Below are 18,408 nucleotides of genomic sequence, written 5' to 3'. Positions count from 1 at the left end.
TAGAATGCTGATGTTGACAATCTAGGATTATGAGTTGTATTTGCACAGATGCAAGTGTTGAGTTCAATTGTCCTTCCTTGACGCTATTCTTTTACAAGTGTTGTGCTTGCTTGCATTGAACTTTATGTCTGTGGTAAATGCGATCATTTATGTGTCACAACTAGACACAAATCATAAGCAACAACATGAAGCCATAAAAACACTCGCCATCACAAATACACTCTTCGTGTACCTAAGATCCCCTTATTCAATTTCGGGCGGATCTAGGACACAATCACTGCAAATAATATGTCTTTATTAAATTTTGGAGTACATAAGCGTTCAGCTTCACAACATCTTCATGGAATCAGAGCTCTAGAATTTTTGAAAGAAGAAAATGTCTTCAAAAAACTACCTGCACTCACTCACTCTCAAAGTAAAATATTACTTCGGATTACAAAAAAAAATTTCTCTCAAAGAATTCCACTTATCACTTTGAATACAAAATCACTTCTTACTTCAAAAAAAAAACTTTATCACTTCAAAGTATTAAAGAATTTCTCTCAAAGAATTCCACTTATCACTTTGAATACAAAATCACTTCTTACTTCAAAAAAAAAACTTTATCACTTCAAAGTATTAAAACATGCCATGTTTTTATATATTTTTGTATGTGCTAAATTTGATTTTGTTGGATGTTGTTCTGGCTGCAGTATGGCAGTAACAAAATATGTTGCTCGCACATAGAACACTGCCACCTCACGGACTTTGTGGCCCCACCAACAGTTGTACAGCTCGTTATTAATTGTCCCCGGGTCTTCAAAAGCTGAGGTTGTGCATAATCAAAAGAAAGCCATCGGAACACAAACAAAAGTGTCGCTATCATCTAATCCGTTTCAGGTCCTTGTGCTTCAGTCAATTCTCGACGACTCCTCATCGTGAATTGGAGATTATTGATCCATTGATAAGAACAAATCCAACATTCGCTAGATTTGAGACGGATGTAGGGACGGGCTATGCACTGTCGCAACTGAACTTCTCCTCCCAATTCAACAGTCGCCCACTGACAGGAAAAACGTGACAGCGATAATTCTGCATGGGTGATTACCTTGACAGCGGTTACCGCCGTGGAAGACAAGGATATCTACTTGAGCTCTTTTAAAAGTCGTATGCAGGTGGAAAATTACCAACACTGATATTGTCAAAGAACATGAAGAAGAGAAGCTTTGTTTTCCAAGGTATCAAATAGGGCCAATGGAATAGAAAAGAGTTTTACCCACTAACTGAATTACGAATGATAAAAGTAGGGCAGTCTTTGATACCTCAACACCCAGAAAACCACGCTGCTCACAGAATGGAGCTTTGATATGAAAATGACAATTGCGCCACACAAATTCGTCTGATCAACCATATGCTCTTTTCTCATTTACTTCAAAATGTGTTTTGTCCTCACGCCAAACACCACTATCCTCAGGCTATGTACTTTCCGTAGCATTTTTCGATCAAGTTCAGTAAGTCTCTAGAGTCCTAAGTTCCGTGATCTCTCCACTACAGATTTGAATATTCTACAGGCTTCGGACTCAAGCAGAAGAGGGACTGGAGTTCGGCTTTGAAAACATGATGAAGATTATCACTGCAGTCCACTCTATATGGGCGCTAATCATAGTATTATTAATGGTCGATTTATCATCAGTGGATGCCCTAATTGCATCGCGAAAGCTTCAGAGAATCATTCACAAGATCAATTGCCATGGCCCATATCTCGGCATCGTTGTTCCGAACGCTTTCGAGATGGATCCTCTTCTGCAATCTTCTTCTTTCAATGTCTCCAAGACTCTGGATATTGCTGGGAGAAGATTTCATATAGGAAGTGTTGATAAGCACAGAGTCATCATTGTCATGTCAGGATTGGCAATGCTGAATTCAGGACTAACAACTCAGTTACTGCTGAGTTTCTTCAAAGTGAAAGGAGTCATCCACTACGGAATTGCAGGGAACGCCAACTCTTCTTTGCACATCGGATATGTTACAGTTCCTCGTTATTGGGCTCATACTGGCCTCTGGAATTGGCAGAGATATGGAGATGGACCTGATGATGAACTTTCTCTGGAATCAAATGGAGATTACACACGAAAATACGGGTACCTTCACTTTGGAAATTTCACAACCCCGTCAGATCAGAACTCAAGCAACCTCCTTAATAATATGTGGAACAGAAGACATGCAGCCAAGAATAGTGCCAAGCGCATTAAAATAGCAGAGACAAGCATTTATAAAAATATCAGAGACATCCTAAAAAACCAGAGACTTAACAAACTCTGTCAATTCAACATCTCTCAATTTTGGAGGCTCAACGCTGGAGAGCAGGGCTTGATGGATTCTTCGACACAACTAGTTCCATGCTGTCAGTTTTCTCTCACACTTGCACAGTTATGGGTTTTGAAGAATCACAAAAAATATAACATCGTATCGTTGGATTTTTGCTATCGCATGCATATGGAGGCACTGCTGCTATCGCTCCAAAGGCGAACACTTTTATGATGTAGTGTACAATCACATCACCACAGATTCACCAGAGGCTTCTCACAGATTCTTCCACGCAAGTTGCTTCAACTTGTTCGTCATAGTTCCACGCTGCAATAAAATTACTTTGGCTGGGTGCATTTTATCTACTGAAGGTCTCGCTCCACGCAAAATAAATTTTGCAGATAAACAATCAGAATTAATTCTCCTTCGCACCCATGAGCCAATTCTCAGGTGCACGCAATGGCTTTCTCTTGGCCTCAACAGACTTCTTTCCCGGAGTGACAACGCTCCTTCTATGCGCAATAATTTCTATTGAATTATGTGCCTCCCTCACATAATTCCCATGGCATGGGATCACCGACGGGTTCAATACAACCTTACACAATGCTGAATACGAATGGGGCAGCATGAAGCCTAAACCAGGCTCTGATACCACATGTTGAAAAATGAGATTAACTCAGACACATTACAGAAAAACACATATAAAAATCAGACACAAAATATGGCGGAAAAAGGATGAAGCCTCATGCTTCTCTCTCATTACTCTTCATCAAAAATAATTGAAATAGTGTTACAAATAAATAGATGAGAGACAGTGTTCTCAAGATAGTGCGTGCTATCTTAGACACCTTTGGTTGAGATAATTTCTCCTTTGGTTGAGATAATCTCTCACCAGACACACCAATATAGGAGTTACCTAAACTAACTCCTATCTTAGAGGAACAACCCAAGAGTTAGGCACAAATTCCTAACTTGGAATATTTAATTAATTAATTTATTTTTGGATTTATTATTGTTTTATGAGAGAGTCTAACACAATCCAAGACGAGTGCGCAGAGAGTGGAACTTCTGCTTAGTGAATGTCTTGGTGAAGATGTCTGCAATATGTTCTGTTGAAGGACATAACTGAAAATCAATGACCCGATCATGTATTAGTCTCTGATGTAGTGCATATGGATATCTAAGTGCTTCGTCCATTATCGTTGTACTCGATCCCTACAAAATTTGAGAGTGCTTTGGTTGTCACACTAGATGACAATGGGCTGGTGGAACTGGACGCCCAACTCAGTGAGGAAGTATTGTAGCCACAGAGCCTGAATGATGATGTTGACTACTCCTCTATGCTCAACCTCAGCTAAAGAGAGAGCAATAGTAGCCCGCTTCTTGCTCGACCAACAGATGGGGCAAGACCCTAGACTGAGTGAATATCCGGAGGTGGACTTGCGATCAATGCTCTCGCCCACCGAATCCAAATCTGTGAAGCCAAGGAGATTCAATGCAATCCCTGTTGCATAGTGAATCCCGAAGGTGATGGTGCCCTACACATATCATAGGATGTGCTTGGCAGCATTCCAATGTAGCTCATGTGGCTCCTGCATGTATCTGTAAACTACCCCTACTGCATATGAAAGATCTGGTCTTGAGTGGGTGAGGTACAATAAGCTCCCCACTAGCTGTCGATAGAGAGTACTGTCAACTAATGGAGTGTCACCTCCATCCTCAAGGCAGACCCTAGATAGAAAAGGAGTCGATGCTAGCTTGTAGTCAGTCATGTGAAATCTCTCGAGGATATCCCATGCATACTTAGCCTGAGAGAGTTTGATACTTGTGGCATCCTGGTTGATCTCAAGACCAAGAAAGAAGTGTAATGGACCCATGTCTGTCATTAAGAACTTATCATACAAGGCCCTCTTGACTGCAACAATGGCTGAAGCCAAGCTACCGATGATCAGGAGATCATCCACATACAAAACTAAGATAAGAAGAGAATCATGTGTCCTAAGCATGTGAACATTTGGACCAGAATTACATCTTTCAAATTTTGTGATAAGAGAAAAGAATCCATCTTCACATACCAAGCTCTTGGGGCCTGCTTAAGGCCATAGAGAGGTTTCTTCAGTCTACAGACCAAAGATGAATCCTGAATGAAACCATGTGGCTGCTCCATGTAGGTCTCCTTAGATAGGTCTCCGTGAAAAAAGGCATTCTTCACATCCATCTGATGTACATCCCACCCCTAGGCAGCTGCAATGGCAAGTGCAAGGCGTATGGAATCCATCTTTGCTACTGGAGCAAAGGTCTCGTCATAATCAATGCCATGCACTTGCTGGAAGCCTTTGGCTACTAGCCTGGCTTTCTGTCTGGTGATTTGCCCATCTACAGCACTCTTGGTCCTATCGACCCATTTTCATCAGACAAGTTTCCTTCCTGAAGGAAGGGGGACTAGATCCCAGGTCTGGTTCTTGAGGAGAGAGTTATACTCCTCCTCCATGGTGGACTCCCAGGAGGGATGCCCAACAGCCTCAACATAAGACTGCGGATCAAAAGACTGAACCAAATGACAATGCTAGGATGGCATTGGTTCAGTGGCAGTGAGGGCAAGAGGAGGCTCAATAAACTTTGAGCTAGTCCACCGTGGATCAGAAGTATCCCCCATAAGACCATTTCTAGTAGCTAGGTGGTCTTGTGCATATATCTCACTTAAGCTCCTTGTTCTTTGATTTATAACAGGGGAAGTTGATTCACTACTGGAAGCCCAATCTAGGCTTGGATGTGGATCATCATATGCATGCATTGGATTTGTATATGAATACTCTGTCTCTGCTTCTGCAAGCTCAACCTCAGCATCTGCATGCTCTGTATCTGCATCTGAGTGTAGTGAATCATCATCTTGGACATGAGGTAGATAAAAGGTGTCTGAATGGGGAAATTGATGTGCATGCGAAATACTTTCCTCAAATTTGACACTTTTCTCAATGATGAGCTTGTCCGTAGAGGAAATCAGGAGCCAGTATCCCTTCACACCATCAGGGTATAAAACAAATATGCACTCAATGCTCTGTGGATCAAGAGCTTTCCTCTTTTAACAGGGAATCCTAGCACATGCTTGGGAGCCGAAAACACGGAAGTGGGTGACCTCCGGTTTAGTGCCGCTCCAAGCCTCAAAGGGGGTCCAATCCTTGACAGACCTATGAGGAGATCTATTTTGAATGTAGTTAGCACAATTAAGTGCTTCAGCCCATAACTTATGTGGTAGTGACTTAGCATGCAACATGCATGAAGCCATCTCTTTGAGAGATCAGTTCTTTCTCTCAACAACTCCATTCTGCTACGGAGTGTATGGAACTGTGTGATGCAACTATATGTCAGACTCAAGGCAAAGGTTCTAAAGTGTTGTGTTAACATATTCCCCCCCAATGTCTATACACAGGGCTTTGATCTTTCTCTCTGACTGTGTCTCAACTAGTGCTTTGAAATCTTCAAAGTGCGCAAAAACTTTAGATTTGGCCCTGAGAAGATACACCCAAGTATACATTGAGAAATCATCAATAAATGTAATAACATACCTTGCTTTATTGATGGAAGGATGAGGAAAAGGCCCCATGAGATCACTATGTATCAAATCTAGAAGAGAGGATGCTCTGTGAGTCTTACCAGTGTCAAACTTTTCTCTAGGATGTTTGCCAAGGACACACCCTTCACAAACTCCTTTGGAGAAATTGATATTTGGCAAGCCTTCCACCATATCATGTTTGCTTAGTTGCTGCATATACCTGTAATTTAAGTGACCAAATCTCTTGTGCCAAAGCCTGCTACTATCATCAGAATGTGTAAGCAATAAGGAGGATTCAAATTCAATAAATTCAGAAAATATATAGAGTCTAGCTCCATTGTTTACCTCACCGATTGCAATTTTGGAGCTGCTATGTAGGTTAGATATGTTCACTGCATCTGGAGTAAATTCCACTCTCTTTCTAGTGCCAGAATGAGTGATCTGATAAACTGAAAGCAGGTTTACCGAAAGTTTTGGAACATGAAGCACATCTTCAAAGCTTCCGTGTAAAAGTTCCACAATACCTTTTCCGGTGACCTCAATAGGTGAGTCATCTCCCATGAGGATGGGAGGTCCTATGTATGCATCCAAAGAGGAATAGATGTCCTTTGCAGCAGCCATATGATGTGATGCACCGGAATCTATAATGCATGCATTGGAAGAAGAGTTAATTGCAACTAAAGCATGAAAATTGTTACCTTTCCTATGTGGCATATCCTCAGTTTTCTTCTTGGCGCCCTCAGGGACGTGGTCCCAAAGGCTATGCTTCTAAAGGATTTCTACCATTTGGTCAATTTGTTTCTTCATGTAGGAGGATTCCAGATGGAATCCTCAGTGACAATAGGTGCATTTGTCTCATTTCTTCCCTTTCTCATTTCTGGAGCTGGAGGAGTCATTGAAGGGCTTGGTGTACCCTTCCTTCTTTATATGGGAATGCACTTTTCCCTTGTCTTTTTGCTGTTTATTTTTCTGATTTGAATCAGATCTATGATTTTTATTGTGGCTGCCATCATGCACAGCAAGTGCATACGCTTTTGGAGGTTTGATTTTCCCCATGCCAATGAGTTTATCTTGCTCAAAAGTGAGGGACTCCATGAACTCTTTGAGAGAAGGCATAGTGTAGGTTTTACCTATTGTGAGCCTTACTGAATGAAATGTAGACATAAAGACGAAGTATTCTGATCCGAGCTTTGACATAATAGAGAGAACTTGGTGACTCTCGTCCTTGGATTTGTCAATTCCACAACCCTTGAGTTATAGCAATAGATCATTATATTTGGTGAAATAATCTTGAATTCTGTCATAGTTCCGTGGATCCAATGAGAGCAGCTCCACTTGGAGCAGATGTCCTTTCATCTCATCCCGTTTCCCGTAGAGTTCTTCAACCTTTTTCCAAATCTCATTGGGAGTAGTGCAGGTAGATAGATGAAACTGCAACTCTGGGGAGATGCACACGCATATGGATCCGTGGGCCTCATGCATGCAGTTGAGGTACTTGGATCTCTCTATGGCTGAAATGGGTTCCACTTCTGCAACCATAGTAATCCTGTACAACCCTTTCTGATGAAGGTATCGAGCCATTTGGTACTTCCATTCGTGATAGTTCTACGGTGTTAGGCTCGATGCTTTGGGGAACTCCATTTTTCTATTGATCTTCGATCTCCACGTTGTAATACCTACAAAATAAAGTATTGGTGCGCCTTTTATCTAGTAACCTGTGGGCTCTGATACCATGTAAATGTGTTAGAAAACCTGCACAGATGAATCTAGCTAGTAAAGATTGAACACACAGCTTTGCAAAACAAAAACACTAAAAGAGTCGAAAGAATAAAAAGAATGATTGATTCAAAAAATAGGTTACAATGCTCATGATATAGCATTACTGGGTGAATATCCCAAGTCAATGAGAGGACTCAACACCTACAACAAGTTCTGGAGAGAACTAGCTAGTTGTGGAGTGAAAGGAGGAGAAAATCAGGGATTAAATCATACAGAAGAACTAGCCAGTTGTGAAGTGAAAGGAGCAGCAAATTAGGGATTAAATCATGTAGAAGAACTAGCCAATTGCAGAGTGAAAGGAGGAGCAAATCAAGGAATAAATCATGCAGAAAGGATGTTGCATGTAGTCCCATCCTCTAACTAAGTGTTCGCATGTGCCAGTAATGAAGGTCCTAGGTTTGTAGTATCTCCAACAAGGGTCCTTTGAATTTGCACGCTTTTGCAAGGTCCGTTACATCCATGACCTACGACGTATACTCCTGGAGTGATGAAAGAGTCTCTGGAAGTGTATCCAACCCTCTATCCTTATCCAACCTTGAACCTTCTGGCCACACAACATGTAGAGCCCGTCTTTGCAAACATTATATATCTAGCTAAGGGCCATGTTGGATACGCTTAGTGATTAAGAAAAATATGAGTAGATCAATGGAAATATACTAATGAAATGAACATCTCAAAGTAAATAAATCAACCACTGATAAAAAAATCCATACATACTTTTAGTCTTGCAAGATGTTAAATGTCAACACAAACTACACAGAAAACAAAACCAACAGCCTGCGTATTACAATGTGAAATTATTTACTAGGTATTGCAACTAAAAAGGACATAAACCAAAAAATATAAAGAGCTCATTACTAGTCCCATGTCACAACTTCTCCTTCAAGAAAAATACAATGCAAATGACAACACATTTATACGCTTGTAATTGATCAACAAATACAAAACTATGAAGTGGCACCATTACTTCCACAAAATTTTCTTGGGAAAATTTTAAAGAATTTGTCAATTAAAAAATAAGAATAAACTCTAACGGCTCTATCCTCTTCTTAATATATGAATCCCTATAGATAATTTAGGGTTATTCCCTGAAAATTAATAAAAACCAATGGAAAAATGTATAATCCAAACCAAAGAGTTACTTCTCTTCCGACCTGTCTAAACTCAGCAAAATTATGTTGATTTTATTCTCTGATAGTAAAGCCAAGCCAACACTATGGCCGCCTCGTACATATGAAAGACAAATATTTTCATTGCAAAGTCATTTCTCCACCCGTCACATAATACCGTAAACATCGACTCTCTCAGTAAAATAATAAATTAAATCCCAACTGTCAATAGAACATTTACTGTAAGCTAGCAAAACCGTGAAAGAGCATCAAATTGAAAGGAGACCTTCACAGTTATTATACATGAAAGTGCAGGAACGTCTCTTTGTGATTGTTTTAACTTGTCGATCGGCTTGTCAAAATTTAGAGTGGTGTAATCTGTGAAGGACCGACATAGCTCTGCTAGTTTGGAGGTCCGATCATGCTCAGGAGGTATGCTGTCTAGAAGAGTTTCAAATCTAAATTCGGGGGATATTTAACGGAGTCCATCGATCCAGACGAGATGAAGCACTTTTGTATGTATTGGGTATTGACGAAGGTGATACAGAATCCTGGAGCATATAAAATCTTAGAGAGCTGTATCAAGGCTTGAATGTGACCCTGAGTAGGGAAAGGGAGCATAACAACATGAGGTCGTGTATTAATGGTGCTAGTGCAGAGTAAACCTACAAAATGTTAGAGAATCTAAACTAATACGGGGGGTGGTAAGCGAAACGGGATGAGTGATCAGGAATAAGACAGTTTAGGGAGCCATATATACATTGAATTACAGGTTTCCAATGTATTTACAGGTGTTGAAACTATAGTTACCAAGTTAATTTTGAAAGAAAAAATTTTAATTCTGGAAAAAAATTAGATAATATACATTTTAAAAACCAGAATATATATACTTTATTTTTTCTGACAATAAAATATTATAATCATTTTCCTTCTAATTCATTTTGAATTTTGAATACTTTTTAATATCTCAATAATATAACAACTTTAGAGATGCAATTCAATTCTTAAAAAAACACACTTACTCTTAGCTTGAGACGTTAAATTTAAAATCTAAAGAATCTCACCGCTATCTACTTATTATCAAATAAAAAAATTATCAAGGAAATATATTTAAGAAATTAGTAATAATTTCTTTTCAACCTTTCTTTATTTTTCTGGCTTTCTTGACTTTCCTACCTTCCAGAGCGGCGAATTTGAAAAATATAAATTTTCCAATTTCACAATTGTTTCTATTTTTCTTCATTTTCTATGTAATGTTTCTCAATACCCACAAACCCTGATGAAAGGAGACAAGTATATTTATCAGTTTCATCTTCTAATCAGAAAATCTAAACCATGCAAGTATATCTATCAGTTTCATCTTTTGATTAGAAAATCTAAGTCAGCAACCGTCAACAAGACTCATTGGGTTTGCCAGAAAACACACTTCAAGCCCAATTTTTGTCTAGGATGCACACTCCACCAGCACAAGATCTACACTCATACTAACAACATAACCAGTAACAAGATAAGCAACTTAACCAACTAAATAATCAAATTTTAATTTTGAGAGTAAGTAAAAAAAGTCAATAGATATACCAAATCCAAGAAAAAATAAAAATCCTTTTTCATATTTATAAAACATTGTGAGAACATTCCTCTCACAAAATGCCCATAACTTCAACTAAATCCATCGTTATAACCCATGTTCAACATTAAATTCATGACTCAATTTTGTTGACAAACACAGGAACACGGGATGAAGAAATATCTGTACCTAAATTTTGTGGCAAAAACTAAAACACCTCATGAGTAAGTGTCGGTACCTAAATTTTGTGGAAAAACTAAAAACACAACCTGCAGAAAAGTCAAAGGTCATACCCACCACCGAACGAATTGAGTTGCATCGAGCTATTCACTGTTCGAATCGAATTGGTGAATTTTCGAATTTTTTGCGCCGATACGGGTGAATTGGGAGGTCATACCCACCACCGAACGAATCGAGTTGCATCGAGCTATTCACTGTTCGAATTGAATGGGTGAATTTTCGAATTTTTTGCGCCGATACGGGTGAAATTTGGTAGCTATGGTTCACGCCGGGGCAGGAAGCCTTTGCGATATGACCATGGCATGGTTCTGCGCTTACCCATTTGACTTTCTAAATAATAAGCTTTTCCTATTGGTCGGAAAACTGCTTGCAGTTATTTTTCTTAGAAATTCCTAACGAAGAAGATTATATACACATTTTTTTATGGCTTTTAAATGCTATATTTTTCCATTTTTTATATTTATTAAATAAAAGTTAATAAAAACACTAGATATATATTTCATTTTTTCCAATAATTTTAATATAGACCATAATTAATATATGTAGCAATATTAGTATTTTTTTTAATTGGTTTTACATTTTTTTTAACTAATCGGAAGAAAATATTAAGCAAAAATAAAAGTGTAGAAATAAGAACAAAATATATTTAAACAAAACATAAATTTTACTTAATATATATCATTGAACTTGTATAAGAATTGTTATCGATACATCTTAAACTTTTGAATTGTTTTTAGGGAAACGAGTTCTTAGCGTGGAAAATTCAAATTATAAGCTTTATTTCGAGTGACTGAAAATAAATAAATAATTTTTTTAATTAAAAAAAAATATTAACATAAATTTTAAAAATTATTAAATTCTTAATTATAGATATTTAGATTTTAGATAATATTAACTCTAAATTATATTAACTATAAATTATTTATTACTATGACACACATTAGTTTCATTCAAGCTACAACAATATCTTGATATTCATTTTAAGGAATTAAAGATATCTATAATAACCATGACACGTCCATAAGAACGTGATATAATTTTAAGAAATCAAAGATACATATAATAACCATGGCACATCCATAAGAAGGTGGTATTCATTTTCAAGAATCAAAGACACATATAATAACCATGGCACATCGATAAGAAGGAGACCGCAGTCTCCCACTTGAAGCCAAATAAGAGTCATGAATCAAGTCACATTGAGTCCTATCATGCCTCTACATAACTCATGTTTATTTCGTGGTAGAATCTTAGCGAGCATATCAATAGGGTTCCTATCTGTATAGATCCTTTCCAAGGATAACTGTTCTTCTTCCAACACATGTCGGATCCAATGGTACTTTAAGTCAATGTGCTTGGTTTTTGAATGAAATGCTGGGGTTTTCACCAAGTGAATGACACTCTGACTATCACAATATAACACATACTTGTCCTGCTTTATTCCTATATCTCCTAGGAATCGCAGCATCCACAACATCTCTTTACAAGCTTTTGTTGCAGCTATGTACTCTGCTTCTGTTGTAGAGAGGGCTACTATTCTTTGTAGCCTTGACACCCAAGATACTGTTGTACCTGCAAATGTATACAAATAACTTGTAGTGGACTTTCCAGTGTCCATATCCGCATTTGTAAATCCTTCAAGCACGGTCTCATCATGACGAAAATCCATTTTACTGCTTGCCAATGTTGTTTGCGTGGATTGGCAAGGAACCTACTCACTACTCCCATTGAATATGCAATGTCTGGTCATGTGCATACCATGGCATACATCAAACTGCCAACTGCTGAAGCATAAGGAATCGTGCTCATCTCTTCTTTCTCCTTGTCATAACTAGGACATAATTCAATACTCAAGTTGAAGTGGGCTACAAGGGGTGTACCAACTGGCTTGGCATCCTTCATATTAAACATGTCAAGCACCTTCTTGATATAGTTTTCTTCTAACGCATAATCCACATGCCCAATATCTGTTGCACTGGTCCTGAATCCTTCATTGCAAATTTTCTACCCAAATCTTTCTTCAACCTATTGATCTTATTCTTATCATGCCCAACAATCAACATGTCATCCACATATAACAATAATATGATATACTTTCCTTGATCATACCTCTTGATATAAACACAATGGTCAGCTTCCAAACTCTGAAAACCATGTTCCAACATGAATGAATCAAATTTCTTGTACCATTTTCGAGGTGTTTGTTTCAACCCATAGAGACTCTTCTTCAACCTAAAAATAAGGCCTTCTTTTCCTTTTTCTATGAAGCCTTCTAGTTGCTCCATATAAATTTCTTCCTCCAATTCATCATGAAGGAAAGTAGTTTTTACATCTAACTGTTAACATTCTATGTCTAAAGCAGCAAGTAGACCAAGAATGACTCTAATGGATGACATTTTAACAACAGGTGAGAATATTTCAGTGAAGTCAATACCTTCTTTTTGGGCAAAACCTTTCACCACCAAACTTGCTTTATACCTCTCCTTCTTTTCATCACCTTCATGCTTAATCCTGTAAACCCATTTGTTTTGTAGAGCCTTTCTACCTTTTGGGAGGTTTACCAACTCCCAAGTTTTATTTTCCAGCAAAGAGTTCATTTCTTCTTCCATTTCTTTCTTCCATTCTTCACTCTACTCAACTTTACAGGCTTCTTGAAAACAATTAGGCTCACCTTCATCAGTCAACAAAATATAGTTTGAAGGAGGATACCTTTGTGAATGCTCATGAGGCCTAGAAGATCTGCAAACCAACTGTGGTGGTGCATCATCAGGTTGAATCTCCTGTAAAGGTTCCTGCCAGATTCCTTATTCTTGTTCTTCATCATTTTCCACTTGTTGTTCTTCATGCTCCTGAATCTGCTATTCATTTTCTTGTATTGGTGGTATGTTTTCCTGCTACTCTTCAAACCTGTCAATAACCTTCTTGACCTCGAACTCACCTATAGTCCTCTTGAACATTTCTGATTCATTAAATATAACATCCCTACTTCTAACAATTTTTTGTTTGACTGGATCCCATAGACGATAACCAAAATCCTCATCCGCATATCCCAAAAAATGCGTTTCATAGATTTATCATCTAGCTTAGTTCTATTTTCTTTGGGAATATGTACAAATGCTTCGCATCCAAAGATTTTCAACTGAGAATAATTCAAATTCTTACCAGTCCAAACTTCTTCAGGGATATCGCCATCCAAGGCTGTAGTTGGAGATCTATTTATGAGGTAGCAAGCGGTCTTGACTACTTCAGCCCAAAAATTCTTCTCCAAACCTAAATTGGACAACATAGTTCGCACCTTTCCCATAATGGTGTGATTCATCCTTTCTGCGACACCATTCTGTTGAGGAGTACCAAGCACAGTCTTCTCATGCTTTATGCCAAACTTGTTACAATATTCCTTAAATGATTTTGAGCAATATTCTCCACCATTATCTCTTCTTAAACACTTGAGCAATTTGTTAGTCTTTCTTTCAACAACAACATGAAATTTTTGAAATATTCCAAACACTTCACTTTTACTTTTCATAAGATATGCCCAAATCTTCCTGGATGCATCATCTATAAATGTTACAAAATATGATGCTCCTCCTAATGATTTGATGTTAACAGGCCCAAACACATCTGAGTGTACCAATTTTAACACATTTTTCCTTTTGTCATGGTCACCTCTAAGGAATGAAACCCTTCTTTGTATACCATATATACAATGCTCACAAAGATCAAGATTGCAGGATTTCAAACCTGGGAATAAATTTTTACCAACAAGGATTTTTAAGCCCTTCTCGCTCATGTGACCCAAACGCTTATGCCACAAATCTACTGAATTTCCTTCTTTTGTGATAACAGCCAAATCTGATTTTCCTATCAATGTCTTCAATGTGTATAATGTTTTTGTCTTGGGTCCTTTGGCCATGACCAATGCACCTTTGCTAATTTTCCAGCCTCCTTTTCCAAAGCTTGTCGAATAGCCTTCATCATCCAGTCATCCCAAAGACATTAAACTCATGCGCATTTATGGTACATGCCTGACCTGTTTCAACAATATATCTTGTCCATCTTTTATCTTGATCTGGACATCTCCCATTCCAACAATACTACAAAAATGATTATTCCCCAAATGCACTCTACCATAATCACCAGAATTATATGAAACAAAACTATCTTTGCATGGGGTTACATGGTGAGATGCCCCAGAGTCAAGGATCCAATCAAAGCTACTTCTAGATGTATATACACATGCATCCTCTACTGAAATAGTAAACAACACATCACCATTTGTGGCTACAGTAGTAGTCTCACCTTCATTTGTGCTGGATGACTTGTGATTTGTATTAGATGGTCTCTGATCCTTTTGTCCTTTCTTCCAAAATCGACATTCTTTCTTCATGTGCCCGGGTTTGCCACAATGAAAGAAAATTATCCTTCCTCTCCTTGATTTTGATCGGCCTATCAATCTTGATCGTCCTTGCCGGCCTCGATCCATTCTCCTACCACGATCAGCTAGAGCTAGAGCTTCTCCTCCTTGGTTTTCCACAATTGACTTGCGTCGCAGTTCCTCATTCATTAAACTATTGCTGACATCATCAAACTTCAGGGTCCCTACAGTTGTTGAAGTGCTCATAGCTACAATTAAATTTTTCTAGTTTTTTGGCATAGAACACATTAGCAAAATAACTCTAATTTCATCATCTAAAATTAATTTAACAGAGGAAAGCTAATTAGTAATAATATTAAATGCATTCAAGTTCTCAGCAACTAAAGCACCCTCCTTCATTTTGAGATTATAAAGCTTCTTCATCAAGAACACTTTGTTTGATGCCGTGTTCTTCTCATATAGATCATGGAGCTTCTTCCATAATCTTTCAGCCATCTTTTCTCCGGACACATTGAAATACACATTCCTTGCTAGATATTGGCAGATTGTTGCAATCATCTTTCTATCTAGCTTATCCCATTCTCCATTTGTCATCGATGAGGTTTTCTTTGTGGTGCCCTCAATCGACAAATACTGATCCTTCAAAATCAGTATATCCTCCATCTATGATTTCCATAGGGCAAAATTAACTCCGCTCAACTTCTCCATATCTATAACTGTTGTCTCCATTTTCAATATATTGATGCCAAAAAACAAAAACTCCACTTAAAAATAAAACATTAATTATTACTCTTTAAAATTTAGTAATAATGACCTTCCTCCTTTTAAAATACCCTTTTCAAAATTCCTGCTCCTTTTTAAAATGTAGTTTTCAAAATTCCAACATATAATTATATAAATATAAAAACATATATAATGTTTTAACCTTTTCACATTTGACAGATACATATTTTGGTTTGTATATGTGCAAGCTTGATGAAAAAAATTACAAACTCCATGTAAAACACTTATGCACTCCACATTTTAGGCTTGATGGCACGTTTCACCATATGCCCATGATTTTTTTATTTCTTGCAACAACTGTCTTAACGTTCCTCAACTAGTTCCTCAGCTATTTCCTGAACAGATATTTTTTTTAGACTCTCTTCTTTGCAGCAATTTCTGATTTCCTGGACAGATCCTTCAACAACTCCAAAGGTAACAGCCAATGTTTTAATGAACACTGCCAGAGTAAGAAGATGGCACTAAGTGACTTGCACAGTGGATATTCGACCATAGATCTGATACCAGTTGTTAGTTCAGAGCATACATCACACACAACATATTTATACTCACAGGCTTAGATGGCAATAGAAAAGGATACTTTTAGAGATAGACAAATGGAGAAACAACAATATTACTCAATCAGAAACAGTGGAATAAATAAAACAATCATTGGAGAACATCACTTTGCATTACGCAATAGGCCTGGACCTTGGCTTGCTTTCCTTGGCCAAAGAAATTACAAATTTGTAAAGGCTGAAGAAGGATCTAGAATCCTGCATGTGATTTATATGGAGATCTAGAAACTAATGGCAGTTTAGAAGGATCTAGAATCCTGCATGTGATTTAGATGGAGATCTAGAAACTAATGGTGGTGTAGAAGGATCTAGAATCTTGCATGAATTTGGCTTCACACTTAACATGCAGAGGGTTCAACTGACATAAAACATCATAATTTCATGACTCAAAACTTAAATGAGAGCTACTAAAAAAATCTCAAAAGAGACTAACCAGGTATTTGTCTAGAACAACAAACATTAGGGACCAAACATGATTTTACTGCTTTGAACCACAGAAAAATAATAGATGATTCGATCAAAAAAATGTAACCAAGTAAAGATACACAAAAAGAAATAAAATGCTTAATAGAACCAACCAAAGGCTCAGAATAACTGATACAGACCAGAGAAGAGGCATTCTCCTTGGATCTATTCCTAGGGATAGATTAGTCAATTATGTAGTGGGGGACCTTTCTTTGAGAGAACATCTGTTTGCGTGTTGAATTCCCTGTAGATGTGAAAGGAAGATAAGAATTGGAATTCCAACAATAACATTTTAGTCTTTGACTTCCAATAACATAAATTTAAAACTTCTTGATCAAATTTCCTACATAGCTAGTCTATAATAACTTTAGAGTTTGTCCTGATCACAAGCTTGGGAATGTTTAAAGACTTTGCAAAAAATAGGAGAGCCTAAACTGCTAAGAGTTACTTTTGTGTTGGTGCATTGACCAAAACCCAGGCTAGCCTTTAGGAAATGAGTTTGAGAGAGAAAAATGTTAAGGCCTCCACCACACTAAGAAACACCAACCAAAAAAAAATTGTGGGAAGATCAACATTTAGAGAAGGAAGAACAGGAATTTTGTTTTGGAACATGTTTTCCTCAGGAATAAATTCTCTCAAGGAAGCCACCACCTAGAAAGTAACTTGTAATAGGTTTGGGGAAGTGTTTTCGAAGGTTTTTTTGTTTCTTAACCCCGATAGACTCCATGCAATGAAAATTGGAAGGGTCTGTGCCCTTTTCATATTGTTGTGCTAAAAGAAAAGGAACTCTTTTAAGGATTGAAAAGAAACTGCAACAGTGTACCTGGTTGGTGATATAAAATTTGACTAGATATATTCTCCTCGTTTGCCCACAAGGGCTTCACTAGGGAGCAATAGCATAACATGTGGGTTCATATTGAGGGATATTTATTGAGAAAAGAATGACATAATATATTGGGGATATATAGGAGGTAAAGTGTTTTTATATTGGAAAGTATAAAAGATGGAGCTCAAAATTAACGAAAAATTATAAAGGGGTATAAAAAAATGTTAATAAAAAAATGGATACCTACAATATCTAGTGAAATTAGAGATTTTTTAAATTGGGTAGATGTATTGAGTTTGTATTGGTAGGGGGTTAAATAATGTGACTTTTTGAGGTACTTGCCAATATGTAGTCAAGTTAAGGGTATTGTTTAGTATGCCACGCACGTGATATGCCATGGGTTCATTGAGTGACACTCCCGTAGTTTGCTCAACATAAAACACAAAAACTGATAAAATGAAATCCGTTTTTTTACAAATTGTTCCAAGTTTAATTATTTTTTTAAACCACAAAATATGAATATTTAATTTCCACGTTATAATCTACCACCAATGAAATGCCGCAACTCATAACGTTGCGGATATGGCTTCCACACTCCTAGATTCATTATTCCAATCCCAAACTAAATTATCCCCTCATTTGAGAGATTCTTCTTATTGTATGCTCTATCACACATGCATTAGTTAAGGATTACAACTTTTGAATATTGAAATTGCAAATATTTTGTGAACAAAATTTTAACTACATTTGTAATGATAATGCCATAAAAGGTGGAGCACTCATATGGTCATATATAAAAACTAGGTCTTACATGTGGCATAAGCTTATTACTGAGCTTAAAACTTGAGAATCTTTGCAGCTTTTTATA

The 18,408-nt window shown here is 37.4% G+C and overlaps 1 protein-coding gene across 1 annotated transcript; it reads left to right on the top strand.

The window, feature by feature from the left end:
- The first annotated feature begins 1,596 nt into the window (after positions 1-1,596).
- LOC149156378 (uncharacterized) lies at positions 1,597-2,520 on the top strand. The gene has a single exon (XM_089444745.1). The coding sequence runs from the start codon at positions 1,597-1,599 to the stop codon at positions 2,518-2,520; it is 924 nt and encodes a 307-aa protein (XP_089300871.1).
- Positions 2,521-18,408: the final 15,888 nt, after the last annotated feature.

The sequence above is a fragment of the Pinus tabuliformis genome, chromosome 9 (assembly GCF_031772625.1).
Source record: "Pinus tabuliformis cultivar Carrire ecotype Pingquan chromosome 9, CPIR1, whole genome shotgun sequence".
In the NCBI taxonomy this organism is placed as follows: Eukaryota; Viridiplantae; Streptophyta; class Pinopsida; order Pinales; family Pinaceae; genus Pinus; species Pinus tabuliformis.
This window is presented reverse-complemented; position numbering and strand designations above follow the sequence as displayed.